At 35.0% G+C, this 16,113-nt stretch overlaps 2 protein-coding genes across 7 annotated transcripts in view; one reads left to right on the forward strand and one right to left on the reverse strand.

The window, feature by feature from the left end:
- Positions 1-8,248, forward strand: part of LOC126964836 (terpene synthase) — a 70,428-nt gene extending 62,180 nt beyond the window's left edge. For 4 of the 5 annotated variants that reach the window (XM_050808152.1, XM_050808151.1, XM_050808150.1 and 1 more), the window contains exons 4-8: positions 2,093-2,213; positions 3,078-3,217; positions 3,489-3,591; positions 5,159-5,286; positions 7,678-8,248. In XM_050808152.1, coding sequence (XP_050664109.1) covers positions 2,093-2,213; positions 3,078-3,217; positions 3,489-3,591; positions 5,159-5,286; positions 7,678-7,764 — 579 coding nt within the window. In that variant the 3' untranslated portion in view covers positions 7,765-8,248. The remainder of the gene's footprint in view (positions 1-2,092; positions 2,214-3,077; positions 3,218-3,488; positions 3,592-5,158; positions 5,287-7,677) is intronic. The other variant, XM_050808153.1, reaches the window with a different exon arrangement.
- Positions 8,065-16,113, reverse strand: part of LOC126964835 (terpene synthase-like) — an 85,048-nt gene continuing 76,999 nt past the window's right edge. The window contains exons 4-9 of one of the 2 annotated variants that reach the window (XM_050808147.1): positions 14,595-14,715; positions 11,414-11,553; positions 10,852-10,890; positions 10,274-10,376; positions 8,830-8,957; positions 8,065-8,356 (exon numbers count right to left, since the gene is read on the reverse strand). In XM_050808147.1, the coding sequence (XP_050664104.1) occupies positions 8,294-8,356; positions 8,830-8,957; positions 10,274-10,376; positions 10,852-10,890; positions 11,414-11,553; positions 14,595-14,715 (594 nt within the window). In that variant the 3' untranslated portion in view covers positions 8,065-8,293. The remainder of the gene's footprint in view (positions 8,357-8,829; positions 8,958-10,273; positions 10,377-10,851; positions 10,891-11,413; positions 11,554-14,594; positions 14,716-16,113) is intronic. The other variant, XM_050808146.1, reaches the window with a different exon arrangement.

A 16,113-nucleotide genomic window follows, 5' to 3' on the forward strand; every position in this document is an offset into this window, starting at 1 on the left:
AACTTTTTTGGAGAGGAACTCTGGTGATGTCTTTTTAAAATTAGATGTGAAAAATGCTTTTAACTCTGTTGATAGGGGAGCTCTGCTGAGAGAAGTTAAAAATTCAATTCCTTCAATCTATCATTATATTTGGCAATGTTATAGTAAACCATCAAAATTATTATTCAAAAATCATAATATTTGGTCTTCTGTTGGCTGTCAACAAGGCGACCCTCTTGGTCCAGCAATATTTAGCCTTGCCATTCATTCCGCCATAACAAAACTAAAATCAAAATTTAATGTTTGGTACTTGGATGATGGTACTTTGGGTGGTGAAGTGGACTCTGTTTTAGATGATTTGAAAGTTGTAATAGAAAGATTTAACTCAATCGGCCTTTAGTTAAATTTTTCGAAATGCGAGCTTTTTATCGGCGAAAATTTCCAAATTTCAGACCGGGTTGATATTACCAATAAATTTAATGTTCTGGCCCCCAATATTAAAGTTTTGGATAAGAATTCACTTCACCTTTTTGGAGCTCCATTATTTCCTGTTTCAATTCCAACGATCTTAAACGATCACATTAAAAAATTTAATAACGTTTCGGACAGATTATTGAAAATTAATTCTCATATGGCCTTAACTATTATTCGGTCTTGTTTATTTGTTCCAAAATTTACGTATCTCTTAAGGTCTAGCCCGTTATGGAAATTTCCAAATTTGCTTGATGTGATTGATATTTCACTTAAAAATATTTTAGAAACCGTTTTGAATTGCGCGTTTACAGATCGTGCATGGTCTCAAGCCTCTTTACCGATACGGTTTGGTGGTTTGGGTACTCGCAAAGTTTCGGGCGTTGCCTTACCAGCATTTCTATCTTCAGTTCATAGTGCGCAGCCTTTGGTTACAAGAATTGTAAATCATGTACCAGGTAACTCAGAGATTGTGTATTTGAACGAAGCTAACAATGCTTGGCTAAATATTGCAAACATTCAAAATTTTCCAGACGATTTAAAGTGTCAAAAAGCATGGGACGCACTTCTTTGTAAGTCAGCCTTTGATGATCTTTTGATGTCATTTACTGACATAACAGAGCGTGCTCGTCTTTTGGCCGTGACACAAAATGAGTCGGGCTTTTGGTTACAAGCCTTGCCTTCTGCGCCGATTGGAACGCTACTTGACAATATGACATTGTCAATATGCGTATCACTCCGGCTAGGTATAAAACTGAATGAACCACATCAATGTAGATGTGGCGTTCAGGTAGATATATAGATAGCTCTTGGACGCCACGGGTTATCCTGCCTAAAATCGGCAGGCCGTATCAGTCGTCACGCCAGCATTAATGAAGTCATCCGCAGGGCATTTGCCGCTCTTAATATACCAGCTGTTTTAGAGCCAAATGGAATGACGCTGGTGGCTTGGGCACGGGGAAGGGCGCTGGTGTGGGACGCTACTTGCGTCGACACTCTGGCTCCTTCTCATGTCCAAGTTACGTCAGTTGGTGCTGGGGCTGCTGCTTCGACTGCCGAAGACAGCAAGCGTCGCAAATATGTTGGTCTCAGTGAGTCATACATCTTTGTGCCGTTTGGTGTCGAGACACTTGGGCCGTGGGGCCCAGAGGCGCGGAGAATGTTCAAAATACTTTCTTCGCGCCTCAATAAGGCTACTGGAAACCCAAGCGCTGGCAGCTATTTCGGTCAACGGATCAGCCTTGCTATTCAACGCGGTAATGCTGCCAGTATTCTTGGTACGCTTCCACGTAATGATAGTTTTAATTTTATGTAGTCGTAGTATTGTAAATATAGTTATATCTTCATTGTGTGCGTCTTTCTGTTTTGATATTTTTGTTTTTTAAATGCTAGAGTATTTATATGCCGCAAATAGAGTCCTATTATTCAAATCCGACAACAATAAGCGAAAAAATTTAAAAGAGTCTGCCACCGATCTACTTTATAGCTTCCGAAATGGATGTTGAACCCTCACAAATGGAAAACGTAAAATTGCTTTTTTTGGTCTTCGTTTATGAATCTGCCCACTGCGCGAAGGAAAATTTATTTAAAGTACACTTCACTTCTTCACTTACAAACTAATTTTTGTATTTTTACATGCCAGGCAGCAACAGTGTACACGGAACAATTGTTGGAGTTGCATCGAGGTCAAGGACTCGAGATATACTGGCGGGACAACTTTATATGTCCCACTGAGGAGGAGTATCGGGACATGACGATAAAAAGTAAGTACTGGATAAACATTTTCGTATGCTCAAAAAATAGTATCTAACTCAAAAATAGTTCACAAGATGAGAGATTGATGGCGCTTCGTATGCCTTGAAACGCGCTAACAATAATATAAGTTTAGAGATAAGCCGGGTACTGACTGAGCGAGCAGCTCGCGAGGAAGCGTCGAACGCCGCGTGGTGGATATGGCGTGCAAGTTTTTTAAGCACGCGCCAAATGTTAGGTGATTGATTACATGATACAGCCTACTTCAAAATTATAATTTTAGTGCTAAAATGCATACTCTTAATACTAAATTATTGTGAATTATAAATAATTTGATAATAATAAATGTTTATCGTCTAAATTATTTATTCTAAAAATTAAGTGGATTTTCAGTGACAGAAAAGCTTATTGTTGTTTATGCAAAAAAAAATATATTAGTATATAACCCGGTTTAATTGTAAATGCTCTGTTTACTCTCATATAATTTGCAGTTAGATTCTTAACTTTGCAGGGACTATTCTATTATGCACTTGTGTGTAATATTATTTTGCATGTGTGTTCGATTTATGGCCCTAAGAATGATGTAAGGCTCACTTTATGAGCAAGTGTATTGAAAACAATATAATGCCTTTTTTTATGTCAAAACATTCAAGCTTGCATTTATTAAAACAATACGTGTGTCGCGCTAGCCCTGAGATTGTCAACTGTCTGTGCGATCGTCATCCGTCATATCTGGTTTCGCCGCGTACGCAACAAACGTCCAGTGGACACTCAACATGCCCCGGATCATTGTAGTCGTGCAACCATTTCGTGTGGTTGTATGAAGCTCAGTCTCGTGTTTTAAACTATCATTAATGTGACTATTATATTTTCAGAGACAGGTGGATTGTTTTTATTGACAATACGCTTAATGCAACTGTTTAGTGACAACAATAAAGACTTCACTAAGCTATCACAAATATTTGGGCTCTACTTTCAAATCAGAGATGACTATTGCAATTTGAACACACAAGAGGTAAAATAAATACTTTTTTGTTGTTTAAATGTTTTTTTTTTGGAAATATATATTTATTTTTAATGTTTTTCATTAAAATATTTGTTTTTATTGACAGGAAACTGTAATATTTGTATTTAAATAGCTTCTCTTGAAGTTTCACTTCTACTATCCGTGTCCCAGCACATTCGTACGACCTTCTCTGTCCATACTCCCTTCTCTGCCAGTATGTTATATGGAAGAATTTTACTTGAATGTGATCTAATTTTAATGTCTGGTTATATTGTTTCAGTACACTGATAGTAAAACTTTCTGCGAGGACTTGACGGATGGCAAGTTTAGTTTCCCGATCATCCACGCCATAAGAAGCAAACGTTACGACAGTGAAGTACTTCGTATCCTTTTACAGCACCACATCGTCTACCGCATATTTCACGAGGAGTGCTCAAAGGATTTTTTCGTATTAGTAGTTACTGAATGCCACCATAGGACATTACTTCAAGATGCAAAATACTACCTGCATCATGTTGAGATCTGGCATTCAACAGCCGCGCATTTTGCGGGAAGTTCTTGTCTCGCACAGCCACTTTGTAGAATCAAATACCGGCTACAGTTTTCTTGGACCGATACGACTCAGGGACATTCAAGGACATTAGACCATGCATGAATGAAGCCTTTATTGCAAGCAAACTAAAAAGGTACATTTTTAACTAATACTAACAGCTAACATATATTAAATGATTATAATTATATTTCACCTAATCTCTACTATATCTTATGTTAATCATTGCTCGCTTGTCCGCCGACAGCAATCTTTTTGAAATCATAATATTCTCATCGTATCGTTTGTCTCCCTTTATTTCTTTTCCCACATCTTGGATACCACTCTATAATATCTTTTGTCCATTTATCTTGTTTGCTTCTTATCACATGTCCTGTCCAACGCTATTTTAGCTGCTTAATTGTTTTTTCCACTCTTTCCATTTTGTTTTCTTTCTTGTGTTTGTTATTCGTACTTTATCTTGCTTTCTTATTCTCAACATGCTGCTCATAAATCATGCAAAAATAATGAAAAACGGTCACATATCCCAATCCATTAAGACAAAAGTTTCCAATACCTGTATACATTTATGCATTAGACCATACTTCTACATTAAAGGCCGGTTACATATCTCTTGGTGTTGCCGATGTCCATGGGCGTTTGTCCACCACTACCCATCACGTGTGTCTCTTGCCTGTTTGCTGCTATTATGTTAAAAAACACAGTTATGTCATACATCTGCTTACTTGTTTGGAACAATATTTGTAGGTACCAAGTATTGTGACAGAATGATATTAATTGATATACCAAGTTCCACTGATTCCTCCCTGGGCTTATATATTTTCTTGATTAGCTCATCATCCGTAGTTAATTATATTATAGTATAGCTGAACTGTTTCATATGAAGCATCTTAGGACTGTTCAAGTATTAAGTATTTGGCTAAAAATATTTTTTCAATCTTCAATTTCACCATAGAATTGTACAAGGTTACGTCAGTCTAACAACTAGCGGCACTACAATAATTGCGTTCGTCACCTTGAGACATATGATGTTAAGTCCAGTAATTTCAAAAGATGTAAAAGGTTTTCGTTACGTGGAGCATAAAAACCCCGTAATGGTGTCGAAATAATGACCTACTTAGGTTTACTATCTCGATATAGAATTGCAAAGTATGGGTTACTTTGTTTTAAATACATAACTATTTATTAAATAGAAGCACGATATGCAGTGTGAGTTAATTTTAAACATAATAGTTTTAGCAACATCCATAATACAAAGAAACTACAAATATCCGACACTATCCGCAAATTTTCGATCATAATTATTATCGTTTGCGAAGTATTTTTGGTCCATTCTTTAAGATTTCGTTATTTCCGTCCTAAAGCAAAAGCGAATTAAAGAAATTGACTCAGAACATTAGAGATACTTAGCCAGCGAACTACTGATGTGGAATTGAAGCGGCACTGCGTCAATCTATTGGAGAAGTCCGGCAGCTTCCAGTACACCAGGGACACGATGCAGGCGCTGGACCGCGAGGCGAGAGAAGAGGTGAGACAAAAAAGTCAAAAGTGTCTTAAATGATACGCGTTATGAGATTAAAGTTAAAGTGACGTCAGCAAGCAGGCATCAATATCCAAACGATATACTTGATTCTAAGTCAAAGTCAAATAAATAACTTTATTCAATTAGCCTTAAACTAAGCGCTTTTGAATCGTTACTACAAATATTTCTTTCTTCATGACTGGATTTATCATATGTTCGTAAATAGTTGAGCTCGTAAGAAGAATATAATATAGAGTATTTGACAATGACATAACAATTCTGAACTAATATATATAACTTCTTCTGAACGAGCTGAATTAATATTTAAAAGAAATGTACATGTGTACACAGTTTCGTTCAAATTTAGGCACGTTACCACGGGTGAAATAATCAAAGTACTTAACTCATGACTTATGTCTGTGGCTATTATAGCAAAGATAATCAAAAATATTGTTCACCAATTATGTTTAAAATTCAATAATTGTTTTGCCACTGGAATATTTCCAGATTATCTAAAGTACAGTAAAGTTATACAATTATAGACCAGCTTCTGTTCTACCTACAATAAGTGACATTTTTGAGGAAATAATTTTAAATCAATTACTAAGCCATTTATTTGGCAATAACTTCTTATATTCTAAACAATTTGGTGTTACGGGAGGTCGTTTAATATCTGGATGCTGGTATGGCGTTGATTTGACACATATTTTATGCTTGGGAAAAATCAGATAACGACATAGAAATATTCTGTGATCTTTCGAAAGCATTTGATTGCGTAGACAATTCTACCCTTATCCGTAAGTTCAATTATTGTGGAATAAAATCAAACCACTTGATCTTATTACTTCATATTTAGCTAATAAAACCCAGAAAGTAGTAATTAATAATGAACATTCATCAGGAGCTGTAGTGCGGATGGGCTTCCGTCAGGGTTCAATTCTAGGACCTTTCTTATTCCTAGTCTACATTACTGATCTGCCATTTGTAGCCTCGAAAGAATGTGAGATTGCTTTTTTCGCAGACGACACTTTATTCGTTTATAATATTGATAGACATTCACAGAATTTATATAAAATAAACCTATAATAAATCTATTGAATTCTCCCTACCAAATGTAAAAAATATCAAGAAGTATAACATTTAATGGGGAACCCTTAAATCTTGTAGTAGAATTAAAATTAGAAAGTAGAATTTTTGGACGTTTATTGGAATAGTATTAGATGAAAAACTACAATGGGGCACTCATATTGAGGCCATCTCAAATAACCTCAGTTCTGCCACTTTTTCTATCAGAAGAATTAAGACTTACTGATACTAACACAGCGAGACGAGCCAAAGTAAAAACAAAATTCGTTTATTTTTGTCTCAGTGTGCAGTTCTTTAACAAAATTCCAAATAATATCACCTTCTAAATTCAAAAAAGTTATAAAGAGTCGACTTATTCCAAAATAATTATGAGATTAAAGAATGTTATGTATATAGAAGTTCAAGAAGTATGGAAAATACATGCTCCTGGTCAACCTAATAATTCTTTATATTAAGATTGTATAATCGAATGTAACATGAATACTCGTATAATATATATTTTTTCGTGTCCTTCCCTCAAATATGTGCGAGGGGAACGATGGCTGGTGCATGCGTCAATCCGTGAATGTGTGCTGCCGGTGATCTGACGTCACAAAGATGGCATCCTGTCCATGCTATCACGCGGGAATAATAATACTTTAAATCCAAATAAATTCAGATTATATTATGTATTTTCGGGGTTTGTTTTTTACTACTACTACTACTACTTGTTGTTTACAGACTACGGTTTCTGAGAGACGCATAGACAGATAGATGTGCTTTGCTTCCCCTGTGCTTCCCCGGGGCATAAAAAATAGGGAAGTCACAGGCCCAAGGATGTCGTTAGAGGCGATTAAGGGCATTTAGCAGTGGGAGGCTACTTTGTACAGAATGCCGGCTAGATTATGGGTACCACAACGGCGTCTATTTCTGCCATGAAGCAGTAATATGTAAGAATTATTGTGGTTCGGTCTGAAGGGTGCCATAGCTAGTAAAATTACTGGAGAAGTGAGACTTCTCAAGGTGACAAGAGCTATAATTGTAATGCCGCTCAGAATTTTTGAGTTTTCCAAGAATCCTGAGTGGCACTGCATTGTAATGGGCAGCTGAACGTCTTGCTCGTGTCGTCCCTATTTGTCAGAAAAGAAAGATAAACAGTAACTACGCCCATATCGGCTTTTATCTTCCAGTAGAACTGCAGCCTAACACAAGGACAGGTAGGAGTAAGTCAACGGATATAACTATGTCTAACAAAAATATAATTCTAAAGAAGCTGCCTACATGAATGATTTACCTTGCAAAACAAGTACATACTATATGTTTATTTTCCAGATAGCACATTTGGGAGGAAATAAATATTTGGAGGAACTCCTCGACGAAATGTTGAGCTGGCAGCGGGAAAACAAGAGTGTGGCGTAAATTGTTACGAAACTGTTGCAGATTGAAGTTGTGATAGACTTACGGTTTACACTGAAGTTGTAGTACAATTATATAGATATCACATTTATCAAATTAACGGATAAAATGTTTCAAATTCATCATAACAATCCTTGATAGATCAAGTTTGTATGAATACTTGCTGTGTGTGAATAATTCAATTAAGGCTATGTTAACAACTACGGATTGAACATAAGTTTTATTAATTTCTTGTTGAAGTGAAAACTTTTTTAGTGGTTTTGAGCATTTTCTTGGAATGGGATAAAATAATACTGCTGTCAGAGGATAAGTTTGGCAGTAGGTACGAGAGGTACCTACCGCTATCAGCTTCATAGACACTCTAACTTCCCACTACGACTTCTATGATATTTAGTATTTAAGTAAACGTAGAAATCATTTGTATTAATAGATTATTTTATTTAAACAAACTGCAAATTTTACTACAATAAATATACGTAACAAGTGAGTACTTAACGTTCAAACATATCATAACATATAAATATAACCAATATCACACAATGTTCAAATCATTCATAACTGCAATAAGTTCTGGATTACCGCCCAACCGCTCAATCTGAAAAGAAGTACGAATAGATATAGGTAAAATAAAAAAGAATATATTAACTTCATTTAAAAAAAATCTATCACGAATTCATGCTTCAAAGAAGTTGCATAAGTAATTTGGTTGGATTATATTATGTAACACTCAGTCATTCACATGACATTATTTAACAATAAAAAACCGCAAAAATTGATTACAAAACAATATGGATTAAATTATTACTAGTCATTTGTCCTTCTATTGTTTTAAAAATTTAAATAAGAGGAGAAGAAAAATAACGTGCCTGAATGAGTTGGTCAACTACTTTTTGCTAGATATCACCGGATGAGGTGGAGGTTCATCATTAATGATGACTAACAATTTATTTATAACGAGTAGGTACTGGACAGATTCTCAAACTAAGGTGAAACAGGTCGAACCTTGCAACCCATAAATCAAATCCATTACGGCCAATTTTAACATACGTGATAAATATGGAATCTTACCTCGTTTCGTATTTGGCGGTCAAGCTGACGCAGTCTTTCTCTCGTATACTTCATACTCCCAAGTGATTCAAGTACTGACACGCAATACTGCTTTAGATTTATGTCTTTGGTGCGTTGCCGAAGAATATCTATTGTGTGAGTTAGGGATTTTTGATATTTGAGATTGTTCACAAAAACGATTCTATGTAAAAAAAAATAATTACAACATTTTAATAGGCCTACATCCAGCCCTAATATTAGTAGTAGTATCATCACGTTAATGTGGCTCAACAGAACGTTGCGCCAAGTAATTCTTAAACATTGTACCAATATGAATATACTATATCAGAATTGTTGCAGATTTGATCAAAATAAGATATAATGCCGATAAAAACGAAGGTACTATCAACGTACCTTACCTCATGTGGGTAAATCCTGTATTATTACAAAAAAACAAGATCGTCATATCTCAAGAAAATATCTTATAATAAACAAACCGATCCGCAAACCATTGCCCTAGATTAATAAGAAAATATGTTGAAATTACTCAAAAACCCTCCTGCTCTCATAGTTTCCCTCTTTCTTAAGTAGAAGATTCCATTAAAATTAGTTAATCCATTATATCCAACCCCACAGTCTCATACAGGAAAGCTGTAACATCTTATCCACATAGGCTACCTGTACAGGCTGAAGGTTTCTTTTGCAAAAAGTAGAGTGGTTCTATTTAGCAACAAGAAATACCATCAATTAAAATGAAAGTCGATAATAATGAAATACCAGTTGAGTTTAGTTTTTGGTGTCTGGTAAGATTACAAAGTAATGAATAAACCACATGGAACACAATATCTATATGTGAGAAGAACATCTATCGTTCTTTATTCACTCCTCTACAATGCCATTTTTCAGAGACATATTGGTTATTATACCTTCAACTTTTGGTCTTTTATAACAAATCAAGAGTATAAAGACAAAATCCAAAGAACGCTTACGCATAATCTTAGGAGCTATTAAGTGTAATCCTATCATTGCTATGCAAGTTGAGTACTCGTATGTGGAACCTATCACTTAATTGTCAGTTCAGCAAATAATTTTTAAATTAGCTGAATGTCGAAAAATATCCCTTGTTTCAAAAATCGGAGCAACTGTTAACAGCCTTGGCCTACTTGATACCTCATAGTTATCTACTACTGTCTCACCTCCCTAATCGTCTTTTTCAACCTTCCAGATTAACTCTCCTTTTCCTTCCAAATTAACAATTAACGCTCTTCACCGTACCAATTTTACAACAATTCATAATTTAAGATTTTGGCATTGATAAAATATATAATAATAAAACTCTCACATAAATGCACCCAAGTTTCCAAAGTTTTAACTGGCGCTTCTGGAGTACTCTTAAGTCCTATTAGGCAGCAGTTTGTCTCTATGACAGTTGAAACTTTACAAAATTTACATTTAGAAAGGATACTAAGGACAGCTTCTCCACCAGGTTGCTTAGAGGCGTGTATGATTGGTAGAGTGAACTTGCCTTCTGTTAAATCTTCACAAAAATTATATTTGTTGATCTGCCCCTATAAGATATGAAATAAATAAATTATATATTTTCACATTCCGCAGTCTATGTTAAGGTCAGTGTTACTGTTAACGTTAAATTTAACTTTAACCTTAACTATAAAGGCTAATATATAATGCAACTCAGCCTTAGAGATATTCGTATTGTTTGGAGCAGGCCATGTCTTCTAAAACAGATTATCGTTTGTAGTCCAAGGGATTCAGATCTCGTATACACCAGGGCCAGTCTTGAGTTCTTACAAAGTCTGGTACGCACATTTTCGGCCAATCTTGGTAAGTTCGTACCTTGTGACCAGATAATAGATTGTTGCACGAAAGCCAAGAAATGAAGTTTTTATCATAATAAACACGTTCCCAATTTGAATTTAAAAAAATTGAAGTTTTCAAATTATAACAATATTTATGGCCAGATTCGTTATAGTCAAATAAACTTTACAGCTTAAACTTAGGATGAGATTTAAAAAAATTGCTTACATTTTGATCATTATTCAATGACGGCCACTCTTCTATCTCCTGTAAGAAATATATTTTCAATTAATTACTTATACATATTGTTGGATTAGAAAATGGATCGCGATAACCTAGGTGCTAAAGAATCATTAACATTTTTTTAAAGAAATAATCATTTGTACTGCAGTAACTCTCAATATATTCATGATAATGTTATGTATATTCATAGGCACATTAGTAAATTTTCTAGAAATTGCGATAATCATTATGTTCACACCAGCAACAAACATTAAATTATTATGACTACTACTCGGTTTATACATGTCAGTAAGTCTTTTATTGGGCGATGTATATGCTTTTACAAAATGATCCCCAAAAATGTGCAAAACAAAAAGTGTGGTGCGAAATTAAAATTTATTTTTCGAAACCCAAACATAACAAAAACATTACATAAATAGCCACAGCATCCATTGCTTCGTCACAACAAAAGCGACTAATTTCTTTCATGCAACGCAAAGAAAAAACAATGCAGAAAAGACGCAATTTTTCATTTCAAAATGACTGAAGATAAATAATTATTTCATACCTCATGCTTCATCAGATTGCAATAGTCGTCTCGTATTTGGAAATACAGAGCAACAAGAAGCACGAGCTCAGTATAGTCATGATAGTTCTCGCTAAATAACTGCATTATCCTTGGTCCCATTGCTATCATGTGGCCTGTTTCTGAAACAATAACGTCAAAAATATATATTCTGGATTATTTAAAAAAAAGAAAACTAATACTATATGACGAGGAAAGAACCTCTGTATTGTTTTTAAAAGGTGTGATGTCACAATTATTGATTTGCTGGTGATCATTCATAATTGGATCATCGAAAGAAAACTGCTCGAGTATTTGATCACCTTCGTATATTCCACGGGCAGCGTTACGACGTCCCAGAGAGGTGCGTACCGTACGACAGCCCATAGATAAAACACTATATACTAGAGATAAATGTGCAACTAATGTTTTTATTTTGTAAAATCAGTGTACCCAGGCTAAGAGATGGCGCTGCGTTATTTTTAAGCTCTTAGCGTAAGCCGTACCGTCGCTAGATGGCACTAATTATGTTTATAGTTTTTACTATTGTTGTAGACCGTATTGAATGCATATTGATGTTTGTTTTGAGTGGTTGGAAATTATTATTCGTTTATTAAGTTCAGCAGTTGCCTTTAAATAAGGAGAAGCATTCAATGATTACAACACGATAGTCAAGTCTTGTTTTAATAAGTAAGTTAAGTGAGTTTTATGCTTTCACTAGCGCCATCGTGGTGAAGTTGCAGCGTACCTAATAGAATAGGTGGCAGCACTTTCAATGCAATTTTTTTTCATGTGCCAATGTAGGGAAGTTGTACCCCCCTGCGACAGCCCGAGCGCGACTGCCTCTAGTGTCGCCAGTGTGGCCATATTTATAGGGCTCGGCGCACGTATTCGTGTTTTCAATTCATGTTTTTTAACAATAATTTCACATCACAATGTAATCAAATGATAACTGAATTATTTTAGTTTTTATAATAGGTGTGCTGTAGTATTTGCGCCGATATTTTTCCTAAAAGTGAGTTCCAAGATAGCTTTACAAGGCCATGCGCAGACAAAGTTCGGCTATTGAGTGGCGCTTCATACTCTTGCTATATATATATGTCATATTCTTAACTGTGATACTAAGTTTGGAAGCCAAGATCTAAGGGCACCCTGCCCCATATTAGATGGGAGAAATGGACAAGTAGCTCAACTGATGGAGTCAAAAAACGAGCCACACATTCCAAATACGAGAAGTCAGACAGGTGTTTGATATGGAAGTATTTTCTAGACTTAAAGGTTCCTAAGTTATATCAGTTCCCACACGCCTAAGCGATTTCCAATCTTTTTGACAAAACTTTAGTTCTAGCCAATTATATAAATACCATCCCGGTGTGTTAACCCTGAGTTCATTAAAATATATCTGAAATTAATCGCTTAATATTTGGACCGGCACTCTCGACGAACACCAACAGGATTTCAAATATCTATATAAATTTCAATCAGTACTGGGTTCGGCAGCAGACTGCAAACAAGTTGTAAATACTACGTAATAAGAGGCGCGAGACTGCCTAAGTAAAAATTGAAATTTAATTTAGTATGAAACGTGCAGTGATGTGACAAAGCTTGAAATAATAGTAACTGCAGTATGGCGATTGGCAATGAAGTATAATCCGAGTAAGTTTGAAAGCGAACAGTTGCTTAAATTGTAGTGGATTTCGGCTATCTCCGTTTTTTACAAGATTAAAGGCGTCATCTGTCAATCTATCATTGACTGCACGTTTCATACAACCGAGCGAATCGCTTTTTTCTTAGAGAGTTTCGCTAGACTGGCAGACTGCTCCTGTAGCAAACTACTAAGGTACTAACTACCATTACAAAGAAAACATTCGGTAGAACGATGACTGTCTTCTCAAGTCACATCCTACAATATAGAGTTTGGGCTAGTTACCCTTCGTAACATAATTAATATGATTTGGTATAATTATTTTACATTTATTTACTTTATATTATAGTTGGGTAAACAGTTGCAGCAAAAATATTATAGATGAAGTACGTATTAATTAATCCTAATATTTTTGACGAGATTATACGTTGAAACCTAAGCTGTGTCATTTAATAAACGCGAAGTAAAGTAACTTCAAGTTTAAAATAACTTCTCCCTATATTTCTGTAGTGACGAAGATGAGATAGAGACAAAACGTTTTGAATCGTTTATTAAAGTCCTTATAAATTTATATGTAAAGTGAAAATAAATATATACCTAGGTAACACTGAAAATGTGTAGAAAATGAAAAACGGCTTAATGTAGAAAGATGCCAATACTTTTATTGATTTTCGAAGTAATCTCCGTTCCTTTCTACATGTCGTCGAATTCGATGGAACCACTGACAAAAGCAGTGGGCCCATTCTTCCTTAGAGGTCTCTTCTATGGCATTTTCGTACGTTTTTACCGCATCTTCATCAGCAGTCCATGTGAAGGTGTTTCTGGTCGTCGGTTGAAGTATGCAGAATCCATCTGGTACAAAGCTTCCTGACGCCTAAATGTTCGTGTAATATTTTTTGAACTTGACTCATACCAATGCCTAGGCTTGCCCGTATCTGCTGATAGGTCACTCTCTTATCTTCCTCTATCATGCCTCGCACAGCACTGATGTTATCTTCAGTAGTAGCTGTTAAAGGACGTCCCTCACGTGGATCATCATTGAGATTGCTACGTCCACGCTTAAACTCGTTAAACCAATTGTAAATAGTGGCACGAGATGGGGCTTCATTAAGAAATTCTAATCGCAGCCAATCATAGCTTTGTTGTTGAGTAAGCTCACAACGAAAGTCATAATAATTGACCGAAAATTTTCTCGAGTTAATAGTTCATTTTCACGTGTAACAAGAGTTTTAGATTTGCCGCCAATTCACAAAAACAAATGATAAATGAATGCAGTATACTACATTAAGTTACCAAAGAGCGATGTTTCTAACTAGCCAGTTCTAAACATTTTCAGTGTTACTCACGTAAGTAATGAATAGTTGGAATACCTGAGCTATGTCAGATGCATTACAAGGGACATGTAGTAATCAAAGTCGACAGTAACACATTATTGTTGTCAATATATTCAACAATCCTTGTGATTATTTCAATGTTTTCAAATGTTTTCTTATTATGATAGCATTCTTTCCTTTTGCCAGTAAACATTTTAATACTTACTTTGCTTGATCATATCTTCGAATTGTTTTGGAGTAGGACATTGGAAATTATCTCGCCAATAAATTTCAATACCTTGACCGCGAATTATTTCCATCATTCCGTCACTATAGACTGAAGCAACCTTAAACAGAATTTAACTGGTATAGGCCTAGCACAAAAAAAAATCAAAATCACTTTATTAATGTAGGTCACGGAAATGACACTTATGAATATCAAAAATAATATTTTTTCTTATTGAATCTACCGCTACTTCGTAAAGGGTTGAGCTAATGAGAAGAAGTATCAAGAAACTTATTGCCATTCTTTTAAATCAAGATTACATTTTCGTTGTTTTACAAATCATTTTAATTACAATATAAATATATATAAAGTGATGCAGCAAACATACTCAAACGTCAAATAGTCAATGCCTTACACGAGTAAGTCAAAAAAGTAAATGTAAATGAATACAAAACAAAAGTTATTGAGTACAGTAGCTGCATCATCCACACGCACCGTAAGATATATATATATATATATATATATATAACTTTTAAGAATCTGAAGCCGAGCCTCCGGTAACAGCATCATCCTGCCACCACAAGCAGCGCCCGCTCAAGACAAGACAAGGCATAATATTATAATAAACATTGAGGCGGTTAATATATACACCAAAAACCTAACGTCAAATCCTACTTTAATAATATTATAAATGTGAAAGTTTGTATGTCTGGATGTATGTTTGTACCTCTTTAACGCAAAAACTACTGAATGGATTTTGATGAAACTTTATAATAATATAGCTTACACACCAGAATAACTCATAGGCTATAACTTTTAAAATTATAGTGTGAATTATCCAAAATATAAAATAAGTGTGAAGTAAGTAGAAAAGAAATCTGCAATTTATATGGCAATACAACGTTTACCGTGTCAGCTAGTATTCCATAAATTGGATGGAGACACCTCTGGTTGCTAAGATCGATTGGTCTACCTTAATGCTACTCAGGTCACACTGTAAGTTATTGATTCTCCTAAACGATGTCACATAATATGTGCATTATATTATGTAAATTGTTTTTCTAAGTATATCCCTTCACTATTTACACACGTTCTTCGGAACCATTGCCAAAACAAAACGCATTAATTGCCTCTTGGATTGTAAATCGTATCTTTACTTATAAAGTCACATGGACCAGACTGTAATGAAGAAGACGATGTCAAATCGTAGGGCGAATATTTTCTCGAGTAAAATTCACTGTACTGCTGCCACACAATTTTCAAAAGGATGCCACAATGTATAAACAAAAATTACAATCACACACATCTACTTATTTGTAACGTTCTGGTAAATTACTTTCGAGACGTTTCTGCATTTGTGTGTGTACGTGTACGGTCAGCACATAAATAAATAAACGAACACTACAACATACTTTTATATTTTTTTTTTTATAATTTTATGAGCCGGGTGCTTAAATTTATATTTTATCTTATTTATTTATTGGAAAACAAACAGCTTAAGTTATATACACATAGTAAC

The sequence above is a fragment of the Leptidea sinapis genome, chromosome 6 (assembly GCF_905404315.1).
Source record: "Leptidea sinapis chromosome 6, ilLepSina1.1, whole genome shotgun sequence".
In the NCBI taxonomy this organism is placed as follows: Eukaryota; Metazoa; Arthropoda; class Insecta; order Lepidoptera; family Pieridae; genus Leptidea; species Leptidea sinapis.